Raw genomic sequence first — 16,027 nt, 5'->3', positions numbered from 1 at the left:
ATGAAGCTTATGGTTAATTAGAATTGTTTTGGACTTTCTGAAATGCTCTGATAAATTATCTCCTTTGTATTTTTTTTTCCATTTTGGTGGTTGCATTCAACTTTGCACTGTTTGTCTAAATCGGCTAGTATTAATTTAGTTATTTTAAATATTGCTTACCAACGTTTGTAAGTATACACATACTTCAAATAGGTAAAACAGTTGATTTAGCTATTTTAAATATTAGTGTGCTCATACGTACTTTTGTAAGTACGTGCATTTTAAAAATAGCTGAAACGGCATTGCTTGGTTTGAACAAACCATGCAGTTCTAAGAACATATGAACATATGATTCATATGATTTTTCTTTAAAGGATTTGAAGACATGATTTTCTCTTCTTATATTGGCAGAAATAAATTTCTCATTCCATAGATTTTGCCTTTGCTTACAGTGTTCTAGCCATTGAAACATATACCTGTTTAATTTCAATGATTATGAAGATGAGTTGTCCAGATCATTACTGTGAAGTTCTCATTTTCTAAAGACCTGAATTACCTGGATGAGTAAAGGATATGAGGTTGAAGGTTCACAGTGTCTGTGAGAAAGTTCAACTGCTTTGGTATTTGCTTATTAAAAAATTGATGTAGTTTTCCAAAGCTTTTGATTATGAAACCTAGTCATTTTTCCTACTTATTGCCTTTTGGACTTGGGTGAATGGAAGGAAGCACATACTGTTGGCTTTGTGAGAAAGGAAGTTATGGATAGGAGAGTGGAGTTAACTTATTATTTCAGGAATTAAATTATTTTTATTCCCAGTAGTGTAATACCTGACATTTTTCAGCGACACTATTTGAAAAGTTACAGAGAAGTGACTTTCAGATTAACATTTTTAAATTTAAAGGGGTCTTATGCTAGTCTGTTCTTGTTTTTATAGAGAGGATCTGACGAACTACTCTCAGGCAGTGTTCTCAGTAGTCCGAACTCTAACATGACCAGCATGGTGGTTACAGGTAAGTGTTACTCTCTTAACAGTCTCATTATTTGCCATTTTGCAGGGCAGAATGTTACAAGTTTGGTGTGCTTTACCAGAATAGCCTTTATTTTTAAATCTTTGTGTTGAAACATTTTAGAGGAAATTTTGCTACAGTATATATGTATCAAGTGGAAAAAAAAACTGAAGTGGATGTCTTGTGGTCTAGTAATTAAATCTGATAGCTTTTTAAAAAAATGACAAGTGTAAACTTTTTTTTCTTTCATTTAGAAGTGTCCTCACTCTCACTTCTTTTGTACTTTCGTGTTTAGCTTTCATGTTTGTATGTCATGAAATATTTTTACTGTAAGTATTTCTTCTCAATCCCACAAATCCTACAGCCCCAAATACAAGATTCAGTTGCATAGTTGTCATTTTTATGTGGTTTCAGTATGTTTCTTTGCTGTAACAGTATTTTAATTCTTTGACTTGATTTCCTTTATTTACTTGAGAATGTAAGATTTGTTTAATCTTCACAGGGTATTTAAACTTTATATATTTGAAATAATTGGTTGGTTGTATTGTCTGTCTGTAAATATGTGGACCAATATTTAGACCTTAGATTTCTGGCCAGTGGACCAAATTTGAATCTGATGATGAATGAATGAGTTTGCTTTATAAGTGTACATTTTATGTTATTTACCTTAACCAAGGTTTCTTTTTACTAAACCCTTTCCTGAATTACTTGTTTGAGGAATCAGTTACATTGGGCAATATAAAGATTGTAAAAGAATGAAAGCATTTTGATTTTCTTTAGATAACCTCACCCATGTATTTGTACACCTCAGTGCACACATACAGACCCTGCAAGTTAAATAAAAATTATAATGAAGTACTCTCCAAATATAGTTATAATAATGATAAGATGAATTTTTCTTCACATTGTCATTACTGAGTTTTCCATGTCACAATTACAAAGCAAAATTACTGACCATGATTTTGAAAGTCAGGGTACCATGTGCAAATAATTGAACGAACAAGCTCAGATGTCTGTGTCTCTGCCAGTTTCATTTTTTTGAAACTGTACATTTAATGATTGATAATGGAAATGTTTTTAAAACTGATTTGTAGGGCTATGACAGACTAGTAGCAGCCTTTCCTTCTTTCCATCTTCCCTCAAAATGAAAAAATATAAAATAGAGTAAAATATGTAGGACAGCTGTTGTCTGGAATTGATGAGTAAAGAGCATAAGATGGTGATCCTTCAGATAAAGGAAACATGTGAAATGAATCTCATAGTTTGGCATTTCTCCTTTGAGAAACCCTACTGTTGTAGAACATGGAGGTGGAACCCAAGCAGAGCATGAAGGTTTCACTGTGCTGAAGAGAGTAAGATTGGAATTCAGAGCTTCTGAGACCTTTGGAATTTATGGAGAAGGATCCTGAAAAAGGAACTCGTTCGAGGGTTTGGGCATAGGTCAGAAGGCAGAATTTGGTGTAGGGATTCTTAAATCAGCATTTTGAATAATGCCTGGACTGCACATGTGCAGGTTAACACTCTCATAGTCTGTCAGGAATGACCTACTGTGGGGCTGAGAGTTAGAATGGTGATTCCATAGGTTGTACAGTGCTCTGAGACATTGGAGTTCTGGGAAGTTAGAATGCATACTTCTTGTGGATTACCTCAAACATTCTGTTTAGGCTGCAGAATGCTCAGGCTTTCAAAGAAAGGATCATACACTAATATTAATAGTAACAATCATAAGACTAAGTTAAGAGACTGTGATAGTTCAGTCTGACAAGATGTGAAGAATTCACCAGTAATTTAACAGCCTGCCTAAATAAAACAGTATCCCCTAAGGGAGACCACATGATTCAGTCTTCCCACAATTATCCACAATATCCTACCTACATCAAATGTTACAATCATGTGAAGAAGTATTCAATAAGAATAGACCTCAAAATGTTCTAAATATTGGAATTTGTAGACAGAGACTATAAGTCTTTTTAAAGCTGTAAAAGAAAATATTGAAAGAATGAACATGGAAGAATGTATTGAGAAAGCTATAAAAAAAGCATATAGAAATGCTGTAACTGAAAAATACCATATTCACACAGTATTTGAAATGGAAAATTCACTAATTGAGACTAACAAGTTTGGAGACAACTGAAGAAAGGTTAGTGAACTTGAGTACAGATGGATAGAGATTATTCAGTTTCCAGAGAGAATAAAATTATGTCTTTGGATGATCAGGCAGTCTAATGTATGTGTCCTTGGAGTTCTCAGAGAGGGAGTAAAGAGAATGTTGCCAAATATATATGTAATTGAAGCAGTAATAACTGAAAATGTCTAAAATCTGAAGAAAAATGCCAAGTAGGATAAAAAAAACATTTTGTTGTTCAGTTACTAAGTCATGTCAGCCTCTTTGCGACCCCATAAACTGCATTACTCCAGGCTTCCCTGTCCTTCACCATCTCCCAGAGTTTGCTCAAACCCATGTCCATTGAGTTGGTGATGCCATCCAAGTGTCTCATCCTCTGTCGCCCCCTTCTCCTGCCCTCAATCTTTCGCAGCATCAGAATCTTTTCCAATGAGTAGGTTCTATACATCAGGTGACCAAAGTATTGGAGCTTCAAGAAAGATGCATAGTTAAAAGCTAGTAGAAATTCAGAGGACTGACTCCTGTTTTCAAGTTATTGTAAATCCTAAAGTAATCAAAGGAATATCATATTAACATAAAGGTACATAGATTAGTGGAACAGAATAGAGAGTCCAAGAAAAAAACCACACAATTATGGACAACTGGTTTTTGACAAAGGTACAAAGGCAATTCAGTAGAAGGGAAAAAATTAGATTTTTCAGCAGAGAGTTGTATCATAGCATAGGATATCCACATGCTGCCAACAACAGCAGCAGCAGCAAACTTCTTGGATCTATGTTTTGTTGTTTAGTTGTTAATTTGACCCCAAAAGCATGGTCTGTGAGAGAGCAAATAGGACTTGATCAGTTTTAAAAACTTAACGTTATTCAAAATAGAGTTAAGAGAATGAAAAGACAAGCCATGATGCGGCAGACATGCTTACAAAGCACGCAGCGGATAAAGGATTTTTATCCAGAGTAAAAACTAAAGCTAAAGTGAGACAACATTGCAATACTGCTATCTACAATAGCCAGTATTTAAAAGAGTGACCATACTAAGTGTTGAAAAGGATGTAAGGGTACTGTAACACTCATATACTGTTGATGGGAATGTAAAATTGTAGAACTGTTTTGGAAGACAATTTGGCAGTTTCTTAAAAACATTAAACATTTACTGTATGATCCAACTTTGTTTCCTAGGTATTTAACGCAAGAAAAATGATAGCATATACTCATCACTCATGTAAATGTTTATAGTAGCTTTATTTATAATATCTAAAGCCTAGAACAGCCCAAGGGTCCATCAGTGACTCTTTTGGCATTGAATTTCATGCATACAATGAAATACTGCTCAGCCATATAGAGTGATCTATTGTTCTATGAGCTTTCCTGGTGGCTCAGTGGTAAAGAACCTGCCTGCCAATACAGGAGGTGTGGGTTCCATTCCTGGTTTGAGAAGATCCCCTGGAGAATGAAGTGGCAATCTACTCCAGTATTCTTGCTTGGGAAATCCCATGGACAGAGGAGTCTGATGGGCTACAGTCTGTGGTGTTGCAAAAGAGTCAGACACAACTTAGCAACTAAACACAACAACAAAGCCAAGGGTATGGGCTGGGGGGGAGGGTTTGTAAGGACATAAGGAATTTGGAGATGATGGGTATGTATATTCTTTTATGCTGAAGGTTTCATAGATGTAAACATGTCAAAACTTGTCAGACGACTGTAGCTTTATATGAAGCTTATTTTATGTGAATTGTACCTCAGAAACACTGTTTAAAATAAAAAACCCAGAGGAATTAAAATGGAATACTGTCAAATACTGCAAGAGAAGAACAACAAAACACTGGACAGTTAGAAAATTAATGGCTAGATGTTAAACCCAGTCATAAATCTCTAAATGTAAATTGGCTAAACTAACATAGTCTCGTAGTAACCACTGGTTATATAAGGCTATAGAGCATGTAGAATGTGACTACTCTTAATTAAGAGTAAGTGAATGGGTGGTGTGCTTCAAAGATGTCATACTGAAAAAATAAGGATGTAAAACATCTCAAAAATTTTTTGAAGTACTGATTATATGTTGATGTGGTGGCTTAGATTGTGAAGAATCTGCCTGCAATGCAAGAGACCCACATTCGATCCCTGGGTCAGCAAGATCCCTTGGAGAAGGAAATGGCAACCCACTCCAGTGTTCTTGTGTGGAGAATTCCATGGACAGAGGGTAGGAGCCTGGTGGGCTACAGTCCATGGGGTTGCAAAGAGTCAGACATGACTGAGTGACTAACACTTCACTTTCACAGTAATATTTCAGATATATTGGATTAAAATATATATTAAAATTAATTTCACTTTCTTTTACTTCTCGGTATGGTTACTAGAAACTTAAAAGTATGTGACTTGTATATTTCTTTTGGATATTAGTGGTCTAAGAAGTTCAATTAAAAGACAAAGTCATACTGGATTAAAAAGTACTTACACTGTCTACTTCTGAAGTCAGGTTGAAGTACAGAGACACAAGTTGGAAAAGGATGGAAAATAATATTTCATGGAGATATAGCACAGGAAAGTTCATGTAACTGTATTGATATCAATCAGATGAATGAGAATTCAAGACAAGAAGTATTGGCTGGCTGTATTATTATAAAAAGACATATTTCTTAGTGTCAAAAGGGTCAATATATTGGAAAACATAACATTCCTTAATCTGTATATTAGTAATAACAGTTTCAAAGTACATTTTAAAAATGACAAAAGAGAAGCAGAAAAATCTACAATTTTAAATTTAAAACTGGGCATTTTAATACTGTTCATAGTAATCAATAAGACAAATCAATCTTAAGAAATACATGGAAGTTTTGAACAATGCTATCGGCTCAGCTCAACTTACCACATTTCTAAAACATGCAGTAACTGCAGAATAACTTTTAAGGCCAATATAGGACGTTCAACATGATTTTAAAAGTAAATTTCAAATGATACAAAGTTTGTACAATATCTGATTACCCTGGGATTTAACTAAAAATGTAAAATATTAAGAAATCTAGGAAATTGCCAAATATTTAGAAATTTCCATAATTCTCTACAGCACATGAATCAGGATATTTCTGATTGAGTAAAAATGAAAACACAACAGAATTGTATTTTCTCAGAATATAGAAGAAAATATAGAAATGTTCCCCACACCACCTCCAAGAAGTGCATGGGGGGAAATAGTTTTGTACCCGTAGTAGATACTTATCCACCTTTGTTGGCTCCGTATTAAAAAATAATGGTTTAAAATTCCTTTTGAGAAAGAAAAAGAAAACATAAATGACTGGTATCAGTAGTGGAAGTGGAGGTTATTACTATAGATCCTATACAGTGATCCATAGATCCTTATTATAGGAAAATAAGACAGTATTACAGGCATCAGTAATGCCAATAAATTCAACAAATGAACTAGACAAATTCCCTTACAAATCTAGTTTAAAAAACTGACAGATTACCTCTTAAATATTATTATAGATATAGGTTATCTTTATTATTAAAATTGAATTTTTAATTTAAAAAAGTGCTAGTCACTCAGTCGTCTCTGAGTCTTTGCTTTGTGACCCTATGGACTATAGCCTGCCAGCCTCTTCTGTCCTTGGAATTCTCCAGGCAGGAATACTGGAGTGGGTAACTGTGCCTTTCTCCATGGAATCTTCCCAACCCAGGGATCAAAGCTGGGTTTCCTGCACTGAAGGCCGATTCTTTACTGTCTGAGCCACCAGGGAAGCCCTGTTATTTTTCCACAAAGGTTTCTCAGGCATAGGTGGTTTCACTGGTCAGCAGTGTTCTCTCGAAGGTGATCTTACTCGGGTATAGGTGGTTTCACTGTTGAATTGTATGAAATGTCAAAGAAAGAAATAGTCATCTTTTAACCTTTTACACAAAGAGAATGCTCCTTAAATTCACTTTATGAAGCTACTGAAATCAAAATCTAACAAAGATAATATAAGAAATACAGATTTCACACTAATACTTTTCATTTACATAAATGTGGACATTCTTCACAAGATATTAGCAAATCACATTCAGCAGTATGTAAAAGATAATTCATGATGACTGAGATTTACCCCTTGATTGTAGGGTTTACCAGTGGCAGATGAACTCTACATAATCACGGTAATAGAATAACGGAGGAAAAAAAATTACCAGGTTAATAGAAGCAGAAAAAGCATATGACAAAAAATACAGCATCTATTCATGATAAAAAGTTCTCAGAAAGCTAACGAGAAAAGGGAACCTTCTACAAGATACGCAGAGGGGATCTACTAAGAGCCTACAACAGATTTCATTCATGATAGTGGAACACTGAATATTTTCTTAAAATTAGGAGTGAAGTAAGGATGTGTCTTCACAGAATACTTCTAGCTTTTACTTTCTTTAAGGCAAGTAAAATAAATAAAAAGCATAAAGTTTAGAAGGGGAGAAGTAAAACTGTCTTATTCACAGTCAACATGATTTTTAAAATAGAAAACTCAATAGAATTCAAGTGATTTTTAGAACAGATATGGGATACAGTTCAACATAAAAAGAAGGTTTTTTTCCTGATAGTCTTAGCAAATTTTTGGAAAATGAACTTTTAAAAAATCCATTTATGGAAACTTTAGAAAAAAATATCAAGAAATTTAACAAAAAGTTGCATGCATTATACTAAGGAGACTGAACTTTTTTAGAAAAATTTACATTTTAGAAAGGAGTTTTGTTCTGTTTGTGTGTTTTTTTTTTTAAGGTGGCAGAGGCAAATTGACGATATCAAGGTCCTTAATTTTAGAGTCTGAGAAGTAGAATATGGAGAAAATGATGTATCATGAAATTAGAAGAATTTCTGAGTGGGGAAGTAGACTTTGATAGAAGTATTAAGAGTTTTGGCCTGGAATCACTGGGTAATGGATAGTACAATAGTTCTGTTAACAAAAGGAACAAAGTAGAGAAATTTGATTTGATTTTGCTGAAAAGAAAGAACAGTCTGTTGTCTTCCTTTTTTTAAAGGATGTTTAGAATAACAATACTTTATGACTAAAGAGTGAATCAAGTCTTTTTGTCTTGATGGAATAAAGTTTTTTAAAGCTTGTTTTAACATGAGAAATTTATATGCATTCAGTTTATTTTACCTTTTCTGAACAGAGACATTGAGTTTTAAAATTTTTGTGTTTTTCCTAACATAGGGTCTGTGTATATGCAGACAGATGCCAATTTGAATCATAAGACCTTTGAAAACCAGTAGCTGTACTTAGCTAGAAAAATAAACAGTTGTCATCCAAATGTCTCAAAAATGGACTTTACAGACAATATTACTAGGACATTTTTATGATTGTCAGATGCAAAATAGTGTTTCATTTTTATGTTCAGCTTTTTCCATGTCTGTTCTAATTGACTTTATAGAATTCTTGCTTCCAGTAGCATGTCTCAGCAGCCTTTCCCTGTCTAGACTGTCTTCCTCTACAGCTGTATTTCTGTCAAAGAAGAAAAGAATTTTAGAAGTGGAGGAAGTTAATGTTATTAGAAACTTAGTCTTGGGGAAATAATCTTGAACTATTTTGTATTAAACTAGTTCCCTTAGAAGTTAAACATTTCAGAGACACAGCTCTAATGGATTGGAATTGGATTTTATTGGAAGGAATGTGTAATTATTTGAAAGTGGGGAGGACGCTTGACAGTGGTAAGATAGGGTCTGTCTTGAGTCCATTTTATATAGGTATGGAGATGGGATACCTCTTTAAGTTAGGTATTATTACTGCCAGTGCTGCTGTTAATCTATAATGTCAGGATTTATTATTGCTGAAAGTATGACTTTTTATTTCATTATGTGAATCATTTTACAGATTTTGTTACATATTACTCAGAACTGTTTGAGATATGTCTGTTTTAACTTTTATATAGACATTTTTGATATGATGTCATTTCATTTTATTGTAATGTTTTGAAACTATTCCAGCATATTGTTTCAGTTTGAATCTCTATGAGGGTCCTAACAATATGTCCTCCTGCATAGAGGTGATGGGAGCCTTCCTCTAATATAGCCTGCATGCTTAGTCGGTCAGTTGTCAGTCATGTCTATTTGTGACCCTATGGAATGTAGCCCGCCAGGTTCCTCTGTCCTTGGGATTCTTCCAGGCGAGAATACCAGAGTGAGTTGCCATTTGCTCCTCCAGGGTATCTTCCTGACCCAGGGTTGAACCCACATTTCTCCTGTATTGGTACGTGGATTCTTTACAACTGAGCCACCTGGGAAGCCCCTTTGTTGTCCAGTCGCTCAGTCATGTCCAACTGTTCATGACCCCACAGACAGCAGCATGCCAGGCTTCCCTGTCCTTCACCAACTTGCAGAGTTTGCTCAGACTCATGCCCGTTGAGTTGGTGATATCATCCAGCCATCTCATCCTCCCCCTTCTCCTTCTTTCCCAACATTAGGGTCTTTTCTAATAAGTCGACTCCTCGCATCAGTTGGCCACAGTACTGGAGCTTCAGAATCAATCCTTCCACTGAATATTCAGGATTGATTTCCTTTAGCATTGACTGGTTTTATTTCCTTGCAGTCCAAGGGACTCTCAGGAGCCTTCTCCAACATCACAGTTCAAAAGCATGAATTCTTTGGTGCTCAGCCTTCTTTATGCTCCAACTCTCACATCTGTACATAACTCCTGGAAAAAATCACATCCATAGCCTTGACAGTACCGACCTTTGTCAGCAAAGTAATGTCTCTGCTTTTTAATGCACTAAGCTTGTCATTGCTTTTCTTCCAAGGAGCAAGCATCTTTTAATTTCATTGCTCCAGGCACCATCTGCATTGATGTTGGAGCCTAAAAAGATTGTCACTGTTTTCATTGTTTTCCCGTTTATTTGCCATGAAGTGTTAGGACCAGATGCCATGATCTTTGATTTTGAATGTTGAGTTTTAAGCCAGCTTTTTCACTCTTCATCAAGAGGCTCTTTTGCTCCTCTTCATTTTCTGCCATGTGGGTGGTATCATCTGCATATCTGAGATTATTGATATCTCTCCCTGCAGTCTTGATTCCAGCTTGTGCTCCATCCAGCCCGGCATTTCTCATGATGTATTCTGCATATAAGTTAAATAAACAGGGTGACAGTATACACCAGTTTTGTGTCCAATTTTGAACCAGTCCGTTGTTCCACGTCTGGTTCTAACTATTGCTTCTTGACCTGCATACAGGCTTTGCAGAGGCAGATAAGGTAGTCTGGTATTCCTGTCTCTTTAAGAATTTTTCACAGTTTGTTGTGATCCACATAGCCAAAGCCTTTTGCATAGTCAATGAAGCAGATGTTTTTGTAGAATTCTCTTGCTTTTTCTGTGACCCAAAGAATGTTGGCAGTTTGATCTCTGGTTCCTCTTGCCTTTTCTAAACCCAACTTAAACATCTGGAAGTTCTGGGTTCACGTACTGTTGAAGCCTAGGTTGGAGAATTTTGAGCATTACTTTACTTGCATCTGAAGTGAGTGCAATTGTGCGCTAGTTTGAACATTCTTTGACATTGCCTTTCTTTGGGATTGGAATGAAAACTGACCTTTTCCAGCCCTGTGGCCACTGAGGAGTTTTCCAAATTTGTTTGCACATTGAGTGCAGCATTTGCACAGAATCATCTTTTAGGATTTGAAATAGCTCAACTGGAATTCCATCATCCCCACTAGCTTTGTTCATAGTAATGCTTCCTAAGTCACACTTGACTTCGCACTTGAGTGTCTGGCTCTAGGTGAGTGATCCCACCATTGTGGTTATCTGGGTCATGAAAATCTTTTTTTGTATAGTTCTTCTGTGTATTCTTGCCACCTCTTCTTAATATCTTCTGCATCTGTTAGGCCCTTTATTGTGTCCACTCTTTCATGAAATATTCTCTTGGTATCTCTAATTTTCTTGCAGAGATCTCTAGTCTTTCCCCTTCTGTTATTTTCCTCTATTTCTTTGCATTGTTCACTTAGAAATGCTTTCTTATCTCTCCTTGCTATTCTTTGGAACTTTGCATTTACATAGTAAATCTTCCCTTTTCTCCTTTGCCTTTCACTTCTCTTCTCTTCTCAGCTATGTAAGACCTCTGCAGATAAACATTTTGCCTTTTTGCATTTCTCTTTCTTGGGGAAGCCCCTAGCCTTCTATTATTTTCCAAGTCATGCATAAGTTATATTTGGCAGCTAGGCTGTGCGGCTACTCAGAAATAGAGTTACAGGCAGGTTTTACAATAAACCTAGTAAGATTTTTTTTGTTTAGTGTCTGTTGAAATTAACTAACAGCTAAAAAGTATTCTCTATCAGTGTATACTCACATTTCTGGTTAACTGTTCTTTGAAATTTATTTTCCCATGTAGGGATGGAAAGATAAGAAAGATAAGTATGAATATTCATTTTCCTTAGCTCAGATTCTTTGTTTTTTTAAAGCTAGCAGCTTGTGTAACACTATGCTTTGCCTTGAAGTCTAACTAAAACTTTTAGTCATACAACTCAATACCAGGGAAACAACCCAATGAAAAGTGGGAAAAAGACCTAAACAGACATTTCTCCAAAGAAGACATACAGATGGCTAACAAACTCTTGAAAAGATGCTCAACATTGCTCATTATTAGAGAAACGCAAATCGAAACTACAATGAGATATCCCCCCTCACCAGTCAGAATGGCCATCATCAAAAAATCTACAAAAAATAAATGCTTCAGAGTGTGGAGAAAAGGGAACGCTCCTGCATGGTTGGTGGGAATGTAAATTGATACCGCCACTATGGAATACGATATGGCGATTCCTTAAAACACTAGGAATAAAAGCACCGTATAACCCAGCAATCCCACTCCTATGCATATACCCTGAGGAAACCAAAATTGAATGAGACACATGTATTCCATTGTTGATTGCAGCACTATTTACAATAGCTAGAACACGAAAGTAACCTAGATGTCCATTGACAGGTGAATGGATAAAGAAGTTGTGGTACATATACACAATGTCCTTTTCAGCCGTGAAAAGGAACACATTTGAGTAAGTTCTAATGAGGTGGGATGAACCTGGAAACTGTTATACAGCATAAAGTAAGAGAGAAATAAATATCATATTCTAATGCATATATATGGAATCTAGAAAAGTGATACTGAAGAATTTATGTACAGGGCAACAGTGGAGAAGTAGACGTAGAGAATAAACTTACGGACATGGGGAGAGGGGAGCAGAGGGTGAGATGTATGGAAACAGTTAACATGGAAACTAACACTACCAATTGTAAAATAGATAGCCAGTGGGAATTTGCTGTGTCTTAGGAAACTCAAATGGGCTCTTATCAACCTAGATGGGTGGGATGGGAGGGAGACGGAAGGAGGTCACAGAGGGAGGGGGTATATGTAAACCTATGGCTGATTCATGCTGAGGTTTGACAGGAAACAGCAAAATTCTCTGAAGCGATTATCCTTCAATAAAAATTAATTTAAAAAATAAAACTACTTGGGAAAATAAATTTCAAACTTTTTAGGATTAAAACTGCATTGCCTTTCAGTTACCGTATTTGATAAAGGAAGTTACTAGTGCTTTTTTATAAGTGCTTGAATCTGAAAGACTTGGAAAATGAAAATGAGAGTATACTTACGTTTTGTTAAATAATTTTCACTGAACAGATGAAGTATGTTTTGAGATGTTGCACTTCAAGTTGGTATATACAATTGGAAGTACACAATTAGAATATTGGTCAATGAGTGAGATTAAAATAATGGGCATATAGAAAAACTTTTACTGGAGTGTTTATATGAGCAAGTAAGGATATTAAGGACTTGGAGACCAGAACAACTTGGGGCACTCTGACCATTTTGAGACATAAATGACTTAGCAGGTGGAGGTGTGGGGGGGTGGTTATCACTGTAACCATTTTGAGAAGTAAATGAGTTAGCAGAGGGGTCAGTGTGTAAGTATGTCTACACCCACATGTGTGCATGCCCGCTTGTTGTGTCATGTCGAACTTTTGTGACCCTACGGACTGTAGCCTGCTAGGCTCCTCTATCCATGGAATTTTCCAGGCAAGAATACTGGAAAGGGTTGCCATTTCCTACATCAGGGGATCATCCTGACCCTGGGGTCAAACCGAGTCTCTTACTCCTCCTGTATTGGCAGGCAGATTCTTTACCACTGCACCACTGGGGAAGTAGCAGAGGGGTCCAAACAGGTATTAAATGAATCAGGAATTAAGGAAACTGGAAATGAGTATTACGGATGCTGTGAGAAAAGAGATTTGGCAAGATGAGAGGACCCATGGCTCTTTGACCACATGTGGATTTAACAAATAACCCTGAATCTTGGTGAGACCTTTTTTGTGTTAAAACTACAAGTATAAAAGCCACTAGAAAATAAACTGTGGAATATTCTGAAAGAGTTGGGAATACCAGAACCTGCCTTTTGAGAAATCTTTATGCAGGTCAAGAAGCAACAGGTAGAACTGGACATGGAACAACAGACTGGTTCCAAATAGGAAAAGGAGTACTTCAAGGCTGTATATTGTCATCCTGCTTATTTAATTTATATGCAGAGTACATCATGAGAAATGCTGAGCTGGATGAAGCACAAGCTGGAATCAAGATTGCTGGGAGAGATATCAAAAGCCTCAGATATGCAGGTGACACTACCCTTATGGCAGAAAGTGAAGAAGAACTAAAGAGCCTCTTGATGAAAGTAAAAGAGGAGAGTGAAAAAGTTGGCTTAAAGCTCAACATGCAGAAAACTAAGACCATGTCATCTGGTCCCATCACTTCATGGCAAATAAATGGGGAAACAGTGGAAACAGCGGCTGACTTTATTTTTCTGGGCTCCAAAATCACTGCAGATGGTGACTGCAGCCATAAAATTAAAAGATGCTGGCTCCTTGGAAGAAAAGTTACGACCAACCTAGACAGCATATTAAAAAGCAGAGATATAACTTTGCCAGCAAAGGTCTGTCTAGTCAAAGATTCGGTTTTTCCATTAGTCATGTATGGATATGAGAGTTGGACCATAAAGAAAGCTGAGCGCCAAAGAATTGATGCTTTTGAACTGTGGTGTTGGAGAAGACTCTTGAGAGTCCTTTGGACTACGAGGAGATCCAACCAGTCCATCCTGAAGGAAATCAGTCCTGAATATTCATTGGAAGGACTGATGTTAGGCTGAAACTCCAATACTTTGGCCACGTGATGGGAAGAACTGACTCATTGGAAAAGACTGTGGTGCTGGGAAAGATCGAAGGTGGGACAAGAAGGGGATGACAGAAGATGAGGTGGTTGGATGGCATCACCAACTCAATGGACTTGAGTTTGAGTAAACTCTGGGAGTTGGTGATGGAAAGGAAGGCCTAGCATGCTGCAGTCCGTGGTGTCGCAGAGTTGGACACAACTGAGTGAACTGAACTGAGAAAACAAAGATCAGTCAAAGAGAAAAAGAGATGAGACTGGGACTGATCAAAAGTGAAGATGTTCACTAGAACTGAGGTAGAAAACTTCGAAATTTATGTTCAAATGTTCAGTTAGAAACAGTGTCTATGTCTTGTTTTGAATTTATGAGTAGAACAACATCCTCAAAGCTTTTGCTTTTTAAAATGGCATATATGGGAACTAGTATAATTAAAGATTTCTACAATTTATATGCAGCTTATCCATATCTGTTTTGCATAAATTCTTAAAATTTGTTTTAATTATTACTGTTTTTATATACCCAAACCAAAAGTTTTGGGATTTATCTGGGAAATGCAAGGAAAAGGATTGTGGAAAGAAGTCCAAATTAAACTGAGGACCACTCAGTAGTGCCCTTTTCTTTTTCCAAGGTTGGTGTACTTTTATATATGAAAATCAGCTTAGTTAATTTTAAAGAAATTTTCATTTCTCAGTTTTGCATTTTCATAGTAATTAAGACTTTCATGATATTTTGCACTAAAATATGAATATGTGAAAGTCACCCTTTCTGAAGCTATTAACTAACTGAGAGGACTTTCAGGTAATGCAGAGAGTCTAAATATTGTTAGTTACATGGCATTTGGAAGAAAAGAACAAATATTCTTTAGCCATTATATGTTACATGAAGTTTGTCTTTAGAGTCTTCCAGTGTTATAGTGGGTTGAAAGCACAGACTTCAGACTCTTGAGTTTTAATTCTTTTTCTGCCATTTCCTGTCTTTACCACTGTAGTAACTTCCTGACCTTGAGCAACTTTAGAAGTTCTGGTCTATAAATGGGATTGATAAGCCATAAAAACAATCCTAGAATTATGAAGTGCCTGGCGTGTAGGTTACTTTCAGTGAATGTTAAATATAAATGCAAATTTTCTATAAATCTTTAAAAAAAAAAACAAACCCAAGTTGTCGTTGTCTTTGTGAAAGCCGTCCCATCTACTAAACTTTATTATTCAGTTGTTTTACTTACCCTCTACTGTCTAGAAATCATGCAACAAAATCAAACAGTTAACTCTTCTATTCTTTTAATAATAGGTTTAGGCAGGCTTTTGCCTTTTAGAAATTATATTCTAAGAATTGTTTGATGAAGGTAGAGTTTTTCTCTTCCTCTGTGTAGTGATGGGTAGTATTTTTATTGTGATTTTTTTCCTTTGCTTTTTCCCTGAAGGAAAAAAGGCTAAATTAGGAGAAATATAAAGTTGCTGTTTGAATTTCCTCATATTATAATGTATAACTCATGTGACTGTAGGTTGGCCTATGAAGTATTCATTCTTGTTATTCAAATGAATGTAGAAGAACTCAGTCTCTCAGACTGCTTTGCAAGAAAAGGCCTTAGAAGAAGATGCATTTGTTATGTCAGTTGTATGTTTTATGGTGTATGTATATTTTTTGATTCCCTGATTTAACTTACATTATCAGTTAAACAGACCCAATGATATTGTTAAAATGAGATGCTACAAAATAAGAAATTCAGCCTGGTTCCTGATAATTTCAGGTGCTTGTGCAGGAACAAGTC

The 16,027-nt window shown here is 36.0% G+C and overlaps 1 protein-coding gene across 5 annotated transcripts in view; it reads left to right on the top strand.

The window, feature by feature from the left end:
- The window catches only part of PTBP2 (polypyrimidine tract binding protein 2), an 83,565-nt gene that overhangs the window by 23,961 nt on the left and 43,577 nt on the right, over positions 1-16,027 (top strand). For all 5 annotated transcript variants that reach the window (XM_020869375.2, XM_020869374.2, XM_020869377.2 and 2 more), the window contains exon 3: positions 915-990. In XM_020869375.2, the coding sequence (XP_020725034.1) occupies positions 915-990 (76 nt within the window). The remainder of the gene's footprint in view (positions 1-914; positions 991-16,027) is intronic.

Source organism: Odocoileus virginianus, chromosome 5, assembly GCF_023699985.2.
Source record: "Odocoileus virginianus isolate 20LAN1187 ecotype Illinois chromosome 5, Ovbor_1.2, whole genome shotgun sequence".
NCBI lineage: Eukaryota > Metazoa > Chordata > Mammalia > Artiodactyla > Cervidae > Odocoileus > Odocoileus virginianus.
Note: the sequence above shows the minus strand (reverse complement) of the source record. Positions and strands in the feature narration are given on the sequence as shown.